The 17,626-nt window shown below is 42.8% G+C and overlaps 1 protein-coding gene across 9 annotated transcripts in view; it reads right to left on the bottom strand.

The window, feature by feature from the left end:
- Positions 1–15,202, bottom strand: part of slc4a5b (solute carrier family 4 member 5b) — a 29,477-nt gene extending 14,275 nt beyond the window's left edge. For 8 of the 9 annotated variants that reach the window (XM_088355427.1, XM_088355428.1, XM_088355431.1 and 5 more), the window contains exons 1-6: positions 15,066–15,202; positions 12,941–13,014; positions 9,696–9,890; positions 5,352–5,484; positions 5,134–5,294; positions 156–314 (exon numbers count right to left, since the gene is read on the bottom strand). In XM_088355427.1, the coding sequence (XP_088211553.1) occupies positions 156–314; positions 5,134–5,294; positions 5,352–5,484; positions 9,696–9,890; positions 12,941–13,013 (721 nt within the window). In that variant the 5' untranslated portion in view covers position 13,014; positions 15,066–15,202. Of the gene's footprint in view, positions 1–155; positions 315–5,133; positions 5,295–5,351; positions 5,485–7,882; positions 8,132–9,695; positions 9,891–12,940; positions 13,015–15,065 lie in introns of those variants that run through there. The other variant, XM_088355435.1, reaches the window with a different exon arrangement.
- Between the last annotated feature and the right edge of the window lie 2,424 nt (positions 15,203–17,626).

Here is a 17,626-nt window from a genome sequence, read left to right as displayed (position 1 = left end):
GCACAAGGTTGGCGCTCGGCGGGTACTAGGTGGTGGTAGGCAGGCATGAGATGGGCACCAGGCGGGTGCTAAGCAGTCATTGGGCGGGGGCTAGGTGGTGCTTGATGGGCACTAGCTAGGCGGTGCTAGGCAGCGCTAGGCGGGCGCTAGCTCACTAGCAGCAGAGGAAGACGACGATTTTCCGATATCAGCCAGCGAGCGATGGATGGGCTTCTTGGTCTGGTGTCGATGTTTACGCAGCAAAACGAAGACGATCTGCTCCCTCACGTCCTCGGATATCAAACCGTCTGCGATCTGGCGGTCTACCATCTCATCTGCACAGAAACAGACCAGAAATTTAGATCTTTAGGGTATGTGGTTTATAGTAGGGTGTGGGGAGGTTTGTGTATGGTGAGGCACACCCAGATTTATAGATAAGTCAAGTCCTGTTTATTTGTTTGGCCCTTAATCACAAAGAGTCTCAAAGGGCTGCACAAAACCACAGACTATTGCAAACTATAGACTATTATGACACCATCCCCTGATCTAAAACCTACATGAGGGCAAATAATACATAGATATTGTTAACATCAAATATAGGTTATTCATATGCTATAGAATAGAAGTGTGTTTTAAGCTTAGATTTAAACAGTTCCACTGAGGTTACAGATCCTCAGGGGGAAGAGCAAACACAGCACCGGGGCCCGAATGGAGAACACTTTAGAACCTCCGGATTTCTTCTTGGCTCTTGGGATCACTAGTAGAGCAGACTAGATAACAGAAATCTCATTCGTCACTTGATTAGCGGTGCAAGAAAGCTATATCTGAACCGTTGCATGGAAAAAAAATGTTTTATAATTTTCCCTTACAAAATACAATTTTTTTTTTTCAAACGTGTTTATTTATGTAGTTTGACTTGTTATATTGTGCATGTGTTTCGTTATATCATTAATTAAAAAAAACATTTTGTTAGATACTGAGTTGCTCAACATGAATGAGGTTTATTATAAAAAAAAGTTCAAAAATGAAGTCGCTTGGCCGTTCACTGTAGAAGGAAAAAATACATGCAAATAGAATTAAGTAGAATAATATACATTTTCTTATTCAAATTATGAATTCATTTTCTGCATTCAATTATTGTTGATCAAAGGGATAACCACCATTTTTTTCCCTGAACATCTTTATACAACAATAATGAATCGTAATATATTGCATCAAAGCAAGTGAGCCGTTTGAGAGCCGGCTCTATTGAATGAGTTGAGCCGAAAAAGCTGGTTCTCTGAACAGAGACGGACTTCCTTTCACTACATAACTACCACATGAAATCCGAGGCGGCAGACGAATGCGCACAATAGCATCAAACAGCTGGCTTCGTTTGCAACATAAAAAAATGATACCGAGATAGAGGCTACTGCGGCCAACTCGTTTGACTTGATTGATTTGCCCTTTCACGATAGTTGGTGTATACCGGATGGTACCCATCATTGACAAAATTGCGTTTTTCCATACAGATTTTCTTGTACGTCGTACACGTCTTAAAATGCATCATATACGTACTTTGTACGGCAAAAACGTAGAGGTCAGTGTTCTAGTTTGCCCGCGTCCCTGCGTCCTAGACGCATTATTTTTTCTGGGGACGGATCAAAGTGCGTAATTTAATGCAGAAAATAAATTAATAATTTGAATAAGAAAATGCATTATTCTACTTCATTCTATTTGCATGTATTTTTTCCTTCTACAGTGAACGTCCAAGCGACTTCATTTTTGAACTTTTTTTTAAAATAAACCTCATTCATGTTGAGCAACTCAGTGTCTCACAACAAAATGTTCATTAACAATATATATGTTATAACAAAACACAAGTACAATATAACATGTTAAACTACATAAATAAACATGTTTGAAAAAAAATAAAAGTTTTTGTATTTTGTAAGGGAAAATACGACGGGCATGGAGCACACTACATTTTGGGGACCCATAGATCTTTGTTGGACCAATGTTCCCTGTAATTTTCCTTACGAGTCTGAGCGTTCACACAAAGTCGGTGAGCAGCGCTTGAAACAACAGTGAGCAACCATAATCCCAAGTGTGGCAACTAAGTCATTATCAAACATGTCCAAAACTTGACATCACGTTACATTTTGCTGAGTTTCCGGCAATGCAAAATGATTTTTCTGTTTTGAATGAATTGACTCATGTACGATTGCAAAGGTTGCAGGGCCTACAAACGTCGTTTCTTCTTACAATTCTTTCACAAGATATCCATTTCTTTTTATTTCCTGATATATTTTGTCGCATAATATTAACATTTTTGGTGGCTTATTTTGTTGGTTGCACGATACAGAACTGTATTTAATCACATTTTTAGTGGAAGTACAATGTTGGCAACAAGATTGACTTGGTATCATTGGAAATTATTTGAAGGCAACACAAACTTTTTCTTCTTATCCCTATTTTTTTTCTTCTTTTTTTTTTATTCCTTAAAAAAATCTCATTGTGTTTATTTTTTCCGAGCTGTTACTTTTTCTTTTTGTTATCGATTTACTTTTTTTCCTTTGTTTCTTTCTTTTCTTTTTTTCTGAATTTTCCCTTTCTTTTGCTCCTTTTTTTTCTCAGCTTTTCACTACACAGCTCGGTGGCCTTGGGGGTATGGCGCCCGCCCCGAGACTGGGAGGTTGTGGTTCAAGGCTCGGCCGAGTCATACCTAAGACTTAAACATTGGTACCCGTTGCCTCCCTGCTTGGCGTTCAGCATTAGGGGTTGGAATTGGGGGGTTTGCTCACCTAATGGCTCCCAACACCTCAGTTGGGTTGAGCGAGGGGGCTGGGAATCCCCTCCTCTGTATCAATCTCCCAAAAAGAGCCAGAAATGACTCTAGCCACCTCCCACTAGGGGGATATGGCTGCGGTATACATATACTGGACTGTCTCAGAAAATTAGAATATTGTGATAAAGTTCTTTATTTTCTGTAATGCAATTAAAAAAACAAAAATGTCATACATTCTGGATTCATTACACATCAACTGAACTATTTCAAGCCTTTTATTATTTTAATATTGCTGATTTTGGCTTACAGCTGAAAAAAACTCAAAAATCCTATCTCAAAATATTAGAATACTTCCTCAGACGAAGTAAAAAAATAATTTTATAGCAGCAAAACTAAATCAAACATTTGAAAATGTCCATTGATGCACTCAGTACTTGGTTGGGAATCCTTTTGCACGGATTACTGCATCAATCCGGCGTGGCATGGAGCCAATCAGCCTGTGGCATTGCTGAGGTGTTATTGATGCCCAGGATGCTTCGATAGCGGCCTTCAGCTCATTTGCATTTGTAGGTCTGGTGTCTTTCATCTTCTTCTTAACTATACCCCACAAATTCTCGATGGGGTTCAGGTCAGGGGAATTAGCAGGCCAATCAAGGACAGTGATGCCATGGTCAGTGCACCAGTTACTGGTGGTTTTGGCACTGTGGGCAGGTGCCAGATCATGCTGGAAAATGAAATACTCATCTCCATAGAGCTTTTCAGCAGATGGAAGCATGGAGTGCTCTAAAATCTCTTGGTACACAGTTGCATTTACTCTGGACTTGATGAAACACAGTGGACCAACACCAGCAGCTGACATGGCTCCCCAAACCATTGCTGACTGTGGGAACTTCACACTGGATTTCAAGCAACTTGGATTTTGCTCCTCTCCAGCCTTTCTCCAGACTCTGGCGCCTTGACTCCCAAATGAAATTCAAAACTTGCTTTCGTCTGAAAAGAGGACTTTGGACCACTCTGCAACTGTCCAGTGCTTCTTCTCCATAGCCCAAGTCAGACGCTTCTTCCGTTGTCTTGAGTTCAGAAGTGGCTTGACCATGGGAATACGGCTATTGTAGCCCATTTCCCGGACACGTCTGTGAACTGTGGCTTTTGATACCTGGACTCCAGCTTCAGCCCACTGTCTTTGAAGCTCCCCCAAATTCTGGAAGCGGCTCTTCGTCACAATTTTGTTAAGGCTGCGGTAATCTCTCTTGGTTGTGCAGCGTTTCCGGCCACATTTTTCCCTTCCAACAGACTTTTTGCGGATATGCTTTGAAACTGCACTCTGTGAACAGCCTGCTCTTTGAGAATTTTCCTTTTGTGTCTTACCCTCCTGATGGAGGGTATCAATGATGGTCCTCTGGACAGCAGTCTTCCCCATACTTGTGATTTAGTTTACTGAACCAAGCTGAGTGTTTTTAAGGCTCAGGAAACCCTCGCAAGGTGTTTCGAGTTAATTAGATGATTCAGGTGATTAGTTGAATAGCCTACTTGTATACTTTTTCATGATATTCTAATATTTTGAGATAGGATTTTTGAGTTTTCTTAAGCTGTAAGCCAAATTCAGTAATATTCAAATAATAAAAGGCTTGAAATAGTTCAGTTGATGTGTAATGAATCCAGAATGTATGTATTTTTGTTTTTTTAATTGCATTACAGAAAATAAAGAACTTTATCACAATATTCTAATTTTCTGAGACAGTCCAGTATATAATAATATTCACTACCTTTTCATTTTGGTATTTTTTTCTTTTTTGTTCTATTTCCCCCCTTCGTTCAAGTCATGTTGTGCACAATTTTACATAATATTTGGTCGTGTAGGGATGAAAGAAGCAAAAACAACCCGAAGAGCCGTTTAGGACCCGAAAGAGCCGGTTCCTTTTAGTGAGCCGAGCTGAAGAAGCCGGTTCCCCGACAAACTCGACTAACTTTACTCAACTTCGTTCTCCTTCGACTCGACTTCAAAATACCGCATTTAGGACACAACGTCAGGGGAACCCATGTATTTTTCTCTTCATACACTGTAACTTTGACTTGAGTCGCTTCTTAATTAGTAATTTTGAGCCCTCATTTTTGTGCTAGATTTTCTTGTGCGCGCAGCTAAGAGGGAACATTGGTTAGGACCCATAGATTTTTGAGCAGGCGAGTCCCTGGGACCCATCACTTTTCACAGCTCAAATGAACACTGTAGGTTGACAGGTATGCAGTGATATATTTTGAATTTCCACAATGACAGGAGAAGCACTGCCTCACCTGCACCTTTGTGGTTTCAGTATCAATACCTCATCAGATTTGGGCATGGATGTCCAAAATTCCCTCCACCATTGAAGAAAGCAATTTGGTCTCACCGACAATATGAGTGAGCGAGAAGGCCTCCAAGTCCAGAAGGATGCTGCCGGTCTGCAAGCAAGTCCGAAGCTCGAACAGACTATGCAGAGTTAGCGTGGACACGTGAGGTTTGCTCCAGCGCTCGCCGCCTTCCTCCACCTTCTCCTCGAACTTCACCCATCTGCAGATGTTTCAACGTCAATACCCGTTCCTAGCTTCTCCTAGCTCTGGATCTCACCTGGCGGACTCCTTCCACTCCAGTTCTCCACCCTCCTGCTGCAGGGTGTCCATCTCGGTGAAGATGGTGGGTGTAGGCCCGCCGCCATCGTCTTCCCCCAGGATGTGTCGTAGACGTTCCGCTGCCGGTGACACTGCGGAAAAGGGGCACAAAATGAAGACCGCACTTTCCGGGATCCATAAACCTTTTAGGATCCAGCGCACCACCGTCCACCAGAGGGGACTAGCAGGCACCCCGCACAGACACCGATCAGGAAAAGGGTGTTTGAGGACTGTGCTGACATCCGAGGCTGTCGGTTCGTACCTTCATCCTGAATTTTGAAAGCTGAGAGTTTTCTGGACTGTGTTTTTGTTTTTCCCCTACTTTTGTGTGCAGAGGCCTTTTGTTAATCACCCTTTCCTCTCAATAAACTCTTGTCACTAAGCCCTTATGTCAGTACCTAGGTCCGCCTCCACAAAACGAAAAAATTTGCTCCTCTGTTGAAAATCGACAATAAAACATTGGTAGGCAAAGACTGCCTGAAGCGATGGTCTTATTTTAACCATAACATCATAGCCGCAGCCTTTCTAGAGCTCCGTATTATTTCGCTCTTTTTGTGATTTATTGCTTTAATTGTCTTTGGTGTTTTTCGTCCCGCTTGACAACTACACTTTGGATGACTTTCTATCCTATCGTCATGGGTTTTAACGCACAAAAATGCGTTTATTCGAGGAATCAACTCCTTGCCCTGAAGAATTCTCCTGCCGGCGTGATGAGGGGGCCCTATCGTGGATGCAGAGCCAAGGCAAAGGCTAAGCGGCTAACAGCGTTATAAGTCTTGGTACCGTCGGTACTCATGCTAAATGTGAGACACAAAAGCCTGCGGGAAGCGGAGAGGAGGCGGACTCGCTATCTACGTGAACACGAGGCGGTGTAACCCTGGGCACAAAGATTTGCATCTGCTGCAGGGACGTCAAACTTTTGGACTAGCGTGTGACGTCATCCACTCCGCTGTTGCTAAACTACAACACAGCACCCCGAGGCCATCCTGTTAATCTCTTAATAAACAACAAAAGGATACTGCTGGAAGTGTGAATCTTCTTTCCAACAGTAGAACTCTCTTCTCGCAGTTAGGCCTCTGAAAAAGCGCTACATTAACGAGCGGCTCTAATTAGTCCCTGTGCGTTCTTTCTCATCGATCGTCCGGCCTCGGGGCAATCGGCACGTCCCCTCCCTGACGACACGTCAATGATATTAAAACCGATCATTGAGGTCAACGCTAACGGCTAACATGCGGCTTGCGCAGATTTCCGATCGGACCGCTAGCTTCCTGTGAGCCGACCTAAACAACAAAAATGGCTGAGTGGAACCAATCGTTGTCCTTGTGGTTGGATTTTGGCATGAGGGTCAACTGGAACCAATGTTCCCTGTAATTTTCCAGGGGTCTGAGCGTGCACACAAAGTCGGTGAGCAATGCTTGAAACAACAGTGAGCAACCATAATCCCAAGTGTGGCAAGATAATTAATGATCAAACATGTGCAAAACTTGACATTTTGCGGAGTTTCCGGCAATGCAAAATTATTTTTCTCTTTTGACTGAATTGACTCATGTACAATTGCCTACAAACGTCGTTTGTTCCTTACAATTCTTTCACAAGATATCCATTTCTTTTTATTTCCCAATATATTTTGTCGCATAATATTAACATTTTTGGGGGCTTATTGAGTCGGTTGCACGATACACAACTGTACTTAATCATATTTTTTAGTGAAAGTACAATGTTGGCAACAAGATTCACTTGATGTCATTGGAAATTATTTGAATGCAACACAAACTGTTTGTTCTCTTTTCGGTGTTTTTTTTTTAACTTTTTTTTTTTTAATTCCTTTAAAAAAAAAAATCTCATTGTCTTTATTTTTTCCGAGCTGTTACTTTTTTCTTTTTGTTCTCTATTTACTTTTTTCCTACATTTCTTTCTTTTCTTTTTTTCTGGCTTTTTTCTAAATTTTTCCTTCTTTTTTTCTCTTCCTTTTGTTTCTTTTTTTCTCAGCTTTTCACTACTTTTTCATTTTGGTATTTCTTTCTTTTTTGTTCTATTCCCCCCTTCCTTTAAGTCATTTTGTGCATCATTTGACATAATATTTGGTCATGTTGGGATGAAAGAAGCAAAAACAACCGGAAGAGCCGTTTAGGACCCGAAAGAGCCGGTTCCTTTTAGTGAGCCGAGCCGAAGAAGCCGGTTCCCCGACAAACTCTACTAACTTTACTCAACTTCGACTCGGCTTCAAAATACCGCATTTAGGACACAACTTCAGGGGAACCCGTGTATTTTGACCTTCATGCACTGTAACTTTGACTTAAGTCGCTTCTTAATTAGTAATTTTGAGCCCTGATTTTTGTGCGCTGGCTAGATTTTCTTGTGCGCTGAGAACGTGCGAGCAGCTTAGAGGGAACACCGACTGGAACATATTCATCGTGAAAACGAGAGAAAATCCATTCAAATAAACTCGGAGTTGCAAAGTCCCCGTTGGTCTCGCTCGGTTAGCTTTACCTGATTGAAAGTCGGATAGTGTCTGGCTGAAAGAAGCCATGGTGCCCGAAGGGATTCGAAATCCGTGGTGCCCGTCCGGAGTCGGCAGCCTCAGACGTCTCGTCGGCAATGCTAAACTGCTAACCGGACCTACGATTCGCCATCTTGTCCCGGTCTCCCGCCGAAAACCCTAACTTTTACTTAAGTGGCCGACACGCACCAAAGCTCTCAGGAGAACTATTTTCCTTCACTCTCACACTCTCGAGACTCACACAGAACTAAGGCATCCACATATTTGCTACTGTAATCAGCTTAGAGCTGAGCTTTTCGAGTTGGGAGGGCAAAACGTGGTCAGCCAGAGTCGCTTGGACATGACTTTGTCCCCAAAAAGTTCAACCGTCAGCTTGGAAAAACCACAACAACACCTGCTGACTTTTTTAGCGTTAGCTAGCATGTGAATCTTGTGAACTTTCCTTTCTTTGGCAATTGTCCTGGTCACATTTGCCGCCTCTCAAATCATCGTCAGGAAGTGCAAGGGAAAGTGGAAGGGGAGAGAGAAAGAGAAAAGGTGAAAGAGAATGGAAGGAAGAGAAAAACGAAAAGGGGAAAAAAGATAGGGCAATAGGAAAGAAAAAAGGAAAGAGAACGGGGAAGGAAAAGCATGTAGGGAAAAGAGAGATGGAAATGCAATGAAAGCAGAAAGGGGAAATAGGTGAAAGGGAAAAGAACAGGGAGGAAGGGGAAAGAGAAAGGGAAAAGGGGAAGTGGTAAGAAAAAAAGGGAAGGTGGAATTGGAAAGGGGAAAAGACCAAAAGAGAAGGGGAATGGGGACAGATAAATTGAAGGAAAGAAAAAAAAGCAAATTGCTTCAGAGAAAATAAGGGGAAGGGAAAATAAAAGAAAAGTCGAAGAGAATGCAAGGAAGAGAAAAACGAAAATGGGAAAGGAAAAGCGTGTCCGGAAAAGGGAGTGCAATGAAAGCAGAAAGGGGAAATGGGTGAAAGGGAAAATGACAGGGTGGAAGGGGTAAGAGAAAGGGAAAGGGAAAAGGGGAAGTGGTAAGAAAAAAGGGAAGTTGGAATTGGAAAGGGGGGAAAGCCCAAAAGAGAAAAGAGAAAGGGAATGGGGAAGGATAAATTGAAGGATAGCAAAAAAGGAAATTGCCTAGGAGAAAATAAGGGGAAGGGGAAAACAAAAGAAAAATGGAAGAGGAAAGAAAAAGAGAAAGGGAAAAGAGAGGGGGAAGACAATAGAAGGAAACCAAAAGGGAGGAAAGGGCATAGAGAAAGGAAAATGGAAAGAGGAAAGAAACAGGGAACGGGATATTGGAAAAAGGAAAAGTGGGGAGAGGAAAGAGAAAGTTGAAAGGGAAATTAAAAAGATGGAAAGGCAAAAGTAAAGAGAAGAGAAAATAGAAAGGGAAAGGTGGAAAGTGTAGAGGAAGGAAATCAGAAAGGGGAGAAGGGCATAGGGAAAACAAAAGAAAAGTGCATGTGGAAAGAATAAGGGGGAGAGAAAAGGAACAGGGAGTGGAGAAAGGGATGGAAAGAAAGGGGGAAATGAAGGGAAAGGGAAATTGGAAAAATAAAAAGGACAACAGGAAAGAGAGGATGAAAAGGCAAAGAGAAAAGGAAGAAGGGTAAAGGAATGGAAGGAATAAGTAAAGGGGAAATGAAGTGAAAGGGGAAAGGTGAGAAAGGAAAAAGGAGAATGAAAAATAGGGAAATGGGGATGGTGTCACTTGTTTATTATCCCTACCGGAGTAAATATCCACTCCCTGTGACAAACAATAGTCCCCAGGGTTCCGAAACCAAAGAGACAAAGAGGAACTCACCCGAGGGGTCGACCGGATCGTCATCGTTTTCCTGTTCTGACTCGTCGCTGTCCCGGTAAAAATCCGGGCGCTGTTCCCGGTTGGCGTGGTAGCGGCGTGCGTTCCGCTCGCTTTCCTGCTGCCGCTCGGACGAACGACGGCGCCGACGTTTCCGTCGGTGGGACGCGGGAGCGCCGAAGAAGAGCGCTCTGGCGTCTGCGCCACACACAGGAAACCAGAGGTTAGGGATGAATTGGGATTGCACTGATTCACAAAAAGTCTCAAAGAGATTCACAGACCACCATCCCCTGATCTAGGACCCACATGAGAGCAAGGGAAAACTCAAAAACCTCAGCACGATGAAAATAAGGAAACCACGAGAAGGGACCGTAAAATAAAAGCTTGTGTGAGAAACGTCACGCATTTGGGTTCTCCTCCTGTTCCGGTTCTTGACATTTACTTTACCTCCTTATTTCACTTTTAATGTGTTGCATAAGCACAAAGTAATATTATAGTAATATTTTTTTGTTTTCAGAGCATACATTACGCTAGGGGTGTCAAACTCATTTTGACTCGGGGGCCAGACGATGGAACAAACAAACTGTCGGGGGCCGGAATAGTAAATTAAAGAGAAAAAAAAAAGAGAGATAAAGAAATATGAGAAAGAGGGAGGGAAAAGGAGAGAGGGCAGGACAAAGAAAGAGAGAGAGGGAGGGAGCGTGAGAAACAAAAGAGATAAAAAGTCGTAAGAGAGGGGGAAAAGAAAGGGAGAGGAAGAAAGAAATCCAAAAGAAATAGAAAGACAGAAGGAGAGAAAAGAAAGCGTGAAGGGTAGGAAGAGAGAAAGAGAAAAGAGAGAAAAAGGAAAAAAGGAAGTTAGAGCAAAAGAAGTTCAAAAGACACACAGAGAGAAAGAGACAAAGAGCAACAAAGGAAGAGAAAAGGAGACACAGAGAGTGAAAGACAGTGAAAGAGACAGAGTGGGAGAAAAGGGGTGGAAAAGAAAGAAAGAAAGAAAAAAAAGAGAGAGAGAGAGAGAAATAAATACAAGTACAGTGTCTTTGTTCGAGGCACCTGGCTTTGTCAACATCAAGGTGACATATTTCAACCAGCGGCTTGTTTTTCTCTTGCGCTTCTTTGAGTGTTGTCTCGCGGGCCGCATTCAATCCCTTAGCGGACCTGATCTGGCCTGCGGGCCATACATTATCCATCCATCCACATAATGGCGTAATCGTGAAAATGAATCAGCTTGGAGCCCCCACGTGTGTGTCGAGCATTTCCCTGCAGGGCTTCACTGCTTTATGGGGCTTCACTGCTTTATGGGGCTTCATTTTGCCATCACTAGAAATAATCTGTTGCCTCGTGAGAGCTTCTACAGTGTCGAACAGGTATTTAGTGTTAGGCCGAGGAGATCGATACCAGTTGCACAAGCAGATATCGGACAGCTGGGTCGATACCGGATAGGACGTGACAGACAGGATTGATGTCAGATACAGGAGACTGGAGACAGATATCAGACAGGACGAGACAGACAAGATTGATACCAGACACTGGAGACTGGAGTCTGATATCAAACAGGATGGGGTAGACGGGGACAATACTGGAGATTGTAGCAAGGTATCAGACAGGGCGAGACAGACGGAATCGATACAAGACACTGGAGACTGGAGTTCAATATCAAACAGGATGGGGTACACAGGGAAGATACTGGAGATTGTAGCACGGTATCAGACAGGGTGAGACAGAAGGGATAGATACCAGACACTGGATACTGGAGTTCGATATCAAACAGGATAGGGTAGACGGGGACGATACTGGAGATTGTAGCAGGGTATCAAACAGGGCGAGACAGAGGGGATCGATACCAGACATTGGAGACTGGAGTTCGATATCAAACAGGATAGGGTAGACGGGGACGATACTGGAGATTGTGGCAAGGTATCAGACACGGCGAGACAGAGGGGATCGATACCAGACACAGGATACTGGAGTTCGATATCAAACAGGGTGGGGTAGACGGGGACGATACTGGAGATTGTAGCAAGATATCAGACAGCGAGAGACAGACAGGATCGATACCAGACACTGGAGACTGGAGTTCGATATCAAACAGGATGGGGTAGACAGGGACGATACTGGAGATTGTAGCAGGGTATCAGACAGGGCGAGACAGACAGGATCGATACCAGACACTGGAGACTGAAGTTCGATATCAAAAAGGATGGGGTAGACGGGGACGATACTGGAGATTGTAACAAGGTATCAGAGAGGGCGAGACAGAAAGGATCGATACCAGACACTGGAGACTGGAGTCGGATATCAAACAGGACGAGATAGACGGGAACGATACCCGACACTGGAGATCTTAGCAAGGTATCAGATAGGATGAGACGGACGGGATCGATACCAAACACTGGAGACTGGAGTCAGATATCAAACAGGCCGAGATAGACGGGATCGATACCGGCCTGGATACACAAGCAGGATACCGAGTCAAAACACACGTCTTGCGGATGCGGAGGTTCATTGACGGACTGACAAAGGGTGAGTGAGAGCACTCAGTTTAAATAGAAGAGAAGCCAATCTGTCAACGAGCCGCAGCCAGTGCCACACGGGCGGGGCCAATTGGGCGCCATGGCAACCTTGACACAATATTTACAACTAATAAATAAAATACTGAAATAGGTGGGCAGTTTATATCCTTATCTTTGGTTGTGTCTCACCAGAAGCCAATGGTAGGTGGCGCATGAGGCGGGGGCGTGGCTTATACAGGATCAACGATATCAACAGGGCAAAATGACAACAAAATTTACGGTAAAAGACTTCTGAATTTTGGTCTTTTATTTGTATTACCCAGAAATGTAGAAGGAAATATTTGAGTGGTTTGAAAACAAAAATACAAAATGGTTATAGAGTGTGTCCTTGTGTTACTTTGCAATCTCTCAATATTACCTGTAATCAAGTACTTTGTTCAGTAACACTCCCAATACTGGCTGTGACTATACCTGGTTAAAGGGAAACAAGTCGTTCTTTGGATTACCTTGTCATGTAGCGCCAACTAGTGTCCAGGAGGACTCACTCATTACCAAATTATGCTGGCCTTAATCATCTGTTGTTGTGAAAAGGTAAACAGCTGCTCTTGTGTCTTCTTAAATTGTTGCCGTCATTCCAACAAACGACCCAGGTAGGGACTGAGCCATCCACTCAAACAGCTTCGACGAGACAAACATCGCCCCCCTGTGGTCGTAGCCTTTAGGCGCACTCACCTTCCTCCTCTTGGTCTTCATCATAGTGACGATGACCTCGTTCTCTGCCCCGTCTCCACTCGTGCTGATCCATCCTGGAGAAGAAGATGGAGAAGCTGAACTGGTAGGAGACACCACAGACCCCCACCGAGATCTGGTCTGGACCAGGTCTCTGTGATATCGATAGTTAGCAATTAGCGGTTAACATATCAGGCTGTTGACCGGGAGCCACCTTTCCACCAGCGGGGTTGGGTAGGGTTACTTTAACTGGATTACTTTCAATGACTTTTGGATGACTCCAATACCAAATGTGCTAATAAAGCACAAAAGAAACTAAATATGAATAAAATGACTACCGTGAATTCCGGACTATAAGCCGCTACTTTTCCCCCAAACTTTCAACCCTGCGGCTTATTCAGTGATGCGGCCATTTTCTGTCATTTTTCTAACAGCCGCTGATAGGTTGGTCGTTTTGGTTGTAACATTTCTCAGAATTCACTGTGTGAATATAACTTGTTTTTATATTCCTAAATATAAAAACAATCTTTCACACACACACACACACACACATGAAGTAACGTTTCAATAATCAGTCTAATTGCATCTCTTGTACGTTTATCAGCCTTGTACTCTTTTATTTTAAAGTCGCATTTTCGGTGTATTTTTCTGTTTCCTGTGTGAATAAAGTTAACTAGACACACGGGAGCGGGGAGTGCTGCCGAGGTGGTGGCTTGGGAAATGTATTTACCTTAATGCTTATTTTTATTTGAGTAATTCTGCCAACATAGAGTTTATATAAGTTTTGAAAACTCTCTCGGTATACCGTCTTTCTTTGTAAATATGTGTAACCATGTATAATATGTATTTGCAATTATATATTTTTTTAATGTATTTATTTGTATTTATTTTGGACACTTATTCTGATAAGTCTTGCACTGACCAATTAAAAAGAAGGAGCGTAACAGACGCGGGGGATGACGGGAAGTGGGAACCGGTAAAGGTGAGTGTTTGTGGACACGGCAGACAAAAGTGGATAAATAAATATATATATATATATATATATATATATATATATATATATATATACACACTTTTTTTCCTTGGATTACTTTTAACAGGACCTGGACTCTGCAGGTCTCATCAAATCTTAACTACCGGTATCATTTTCGGTTCATTTTGCCGGCTGTGGTTGTTGAACTAAGTGCTTTATGCTGAGTTAAAATCGCGGGACTCAAAGTAGGGTTTGGGTTAATTATGTGATTGTTTTAACGTGGGCGCACGTGGCTTATATACAGGTGCGGCTTGTGTAAGTACAAAAGCGGTTATCCTCTTAAAATGTGGTGGGTGCGGCTTATAATCAGGTGCGCTCTATAGTCCGGAATTTACGGTAAATTTTGTGCAGGCTTGGGGAGTAACGAATACATGGACCAGCAAAAATGATGTTGGCAAGCTGTTTGGATTGATTTGCATTTTGTTTCTGTCGCATTTGATGTTCGTTTTGCCGGAGATCAAAGCACGGAGAGAAAGCTTACCACGTGTTGTGAGTCATGATTTTATTCATTATTTAGAGTAATCCAAAAGTAATTGAAAGTAATCCAGTTAAAGAAACCCTACCCAACCCTGTCCACCATTGTCCTTTCAAGTGGTCTTTTGGAGTCTTTTTAGCAAAGCACCCACTCACCAATGGTTGACCACCTGCGTTTTAGTTTTCTTATCTCTTCTTCACTCACTCTCATCCTCTCGCTAATTTTTCCTTTGCTAGCTCTTTCACTGGCTTTTTTTGTTGTCCTCAATCCCTGTAGGGAATCCCGATTGACCTTTCATTTGCCCACTGCAGGGGGCGGGGCTAATCAATAGATGTCGTTGGCAATGGGTAAGCAGCCATTAAAGCCTGATCAGGCGCTGTGAAGGTCAAATGCATGAATGAAGGTCACTGGCACGCGACGTTCGGATTGTACAAAAGTTCCTGGAGATCGGGTACAGGCCAAGTTTAAGAGTTATGAATAGGAGGTGGAAAAACCAAACAAGTGCCCTCCATAGATGATGACCCCCTTCACAAGACCTGACTGCGAGGCAGTCACCATGGCAACAAGGCCAGTACGACCATGAAAACTTTGCTAGGACAACCAGAAACCAAAGCGCTTACCTGAAGAAGGAAAAACCGTGACGACGTGACGGCCGGATGAGAAGATGGGCAGAGTTGTGTGATCACCCGAGACCACGGGTGACGCCGGCCTGGCGAAGCCACGCCCACACGCCCTACATTGAACACTACCCCCCGACATCCCCCGGGACATCCGTCGATTTGCACTTTCCATCCTGGAAATTTGCCGCCGTAGTTTCCCTAATGAGACACGACAACAACATTGAGGCAAGACCCAACGAAAACAGATTGGAATGAATGAATGAAAACTTTATTCGAACGTTAAAATAAAAACAGAACAACAACAAAATAATGTTACATAATATGTTCGAAAAGGGGTAGTAAAAAGCAGATGCTTATATTCCCTACCCCTTCATCTTCCCCACCAAATACACCAATGATAATAACAACAATAGTACCGTAAATTCCGGACTATAAGCCGCTACTTTTTTCCCTAACTTTCAACCCTGCGGCTTATACAGTGATGCGGCCAATTTATGTCATTTTTCTAACAGGCGCCATGTATTTGCAACTGTATATTTTTGTAATGTATTTATTTTAGACACTTATTCTGATATGTTTTGCACAGGTGAACGAAAAATGAGGGGCGGAACAAACGCGGGGTGCCGAGTTTAAGTGGGGACCGCTAAAGGTGAGGGACAGACGAGGAAAGAAGAGGGGATAAAAAGTTGGTTAAAGAAAAAGGAGTTGCGTGAGTAAATGCGTTCATCTGATGTATTTTTCCCACCCTTACATTTGGAAATATACACTCTTTTCCTTGGATTGCTTTCAACATGACCTGGACTCTGCAGGTCTGCATCAAACTTTAAGTACCGGTATCATTTTCCGTTCATTTTGCCGGCTGTGATTTTTGGACTGCGGACTTTAATGAAGGACATTTAGTTTCAACCACGGGACTTGAAGTCGGGTTTGGGTTAATTTTGTGTTTGTGTTACATGTTTAAATGTGGGCACATGCGGCTTATATACAGGTATGTACAAAATCGGTTTTCCTCTTAAAGTGTGGTGGATGCGGCCCGGAATTTACGGTAATAATATTAATAATAACAGTTATGATATAATAATAGCAACAATAACACAAAGTTAACCATAGTGGTAGACGCACTATTCCCGATCTCTCGAATCACTTATACCCCATTTTCTTCATCTCTCTTCCGCCAGTAATGTTTTTTTTTTGTATTTATATTTGAACAAGTGAATAGTTGGACATTGTTTGATCTCGTCTTGGAAATTGTTCCAAAGTTTGACTCCACACACAGACACACACATACTTTTCCTGGTGGTTCTCACCTTTGGGATTATGAATTTACGACAGCCCCTTTAGTTATGATTTCCCTCCTTCCGAATGAATAATTTATGTTTTTTTGTTTTTGTTGACCTTAAATAGCAGTTGTGCAGTGGAAACAATTACAAAAGCATCTAATTTTAATAATTTGGACTGCAGGAATAAATTATGAGTATTATCTCAATATCCTACCATGTGTAAAGTTCTAATTGCACGTTTTTGGAGGATAAAAAGGGGCTGGAGTCAACTTTTGTAATGATTGCCCCAGATTTCTGCACAATATGTTAAGTATGGCAGAACTAGAGAACAATATAATAAATAGAATAGAATAGAATATACCTTTATTGTCAGTGTTACAAAATGGGTTAACATATTGTGACAACAAAATTGGGCATTCAGATTCAGATTCAGATCTACTTTATTGTCATTCTAGTACACGTGTATACAGAACGAAATGTCGATGCATCTGACCCCCACAGTTTCCTTGACTGTACAGATATAAATAATGTTGTATTGTATTTTGGCTACGTATAGTATTTTACCATAGTGCCGATAGTGCAAGAAGAGTAGCTAACCAGATGTGCAAAATGGGCAGTCAGGTTAACAAGTCAGGTACACAGTAACATTAACACTGTAACAATAACGCTGTAATTACAATAGTGCAGAGAGCAATGTGCAAGGAGTGGCAAGCTATAAAAAAAAAAAAAAAAAACTGCCAGTAGTGCAAAAAGTCAGATTAGCAGCCGTTTAGATTTAAGTTAACTATATGTTAGATTGACCATTTAACAGTCTAATGGCCAGGGGGACTAGACTATTGCGGAGCCTGGTGGTCCTGCACCGCACACTGCAGTACCTCTTCCCAGAGGCTAGCAGAGTGAACAGTCCATGATGGGGGTGAGAGGGGTCACCGGTAATGTTTTTAGCATGGGATAGGCAGTGCTTCTGGCCAATGTCCTGAATGGAGGGAAGTGTAGTCCCGATTATTTTCTCTGCTGTCCTCGTTACCCTCCTCACACTACCCCAGTCGGTAGCGCTGCAGCCTCCACACCACACAGAGATACAGCTGGTCAGGATACTCTCTATGGTGCCCCTGTAGAATGTAATGAGGGAGGGTGGGGGCAGGTGGGCTCTCCTCATCCTCCGCAGGAAGTACAGGCGCTGCTGTGCCCTCTTAACCAGTGATGCAGTGTTCACGGACCAGGTGAGTTTGTTTGTAATGTGCACCCCTAGGAACTTGATACTGTTGACAACCTCCACAG

Source organism: Urocampus carinirostris, chromosome 16, assembly GCF_059441175.1.
Source record: "Urocampus carinirostris isolate Australia breed hairy pipefish chromosome 16, RoL_Ucar_1.0, whole genome shotgun sequence".
Lineage (NCBI taxonomy): Eukaryota > Metazoa > Chordata > Actinopteri > Syngnathiformes > Syngnathidae > Urocampus > Urocampus carinirostris.
The sequence above is the reverse complement of the archived record's forward strand: the minus strand, read 5'-3'. Positions and strand labels throughout refer to the sequence as shown.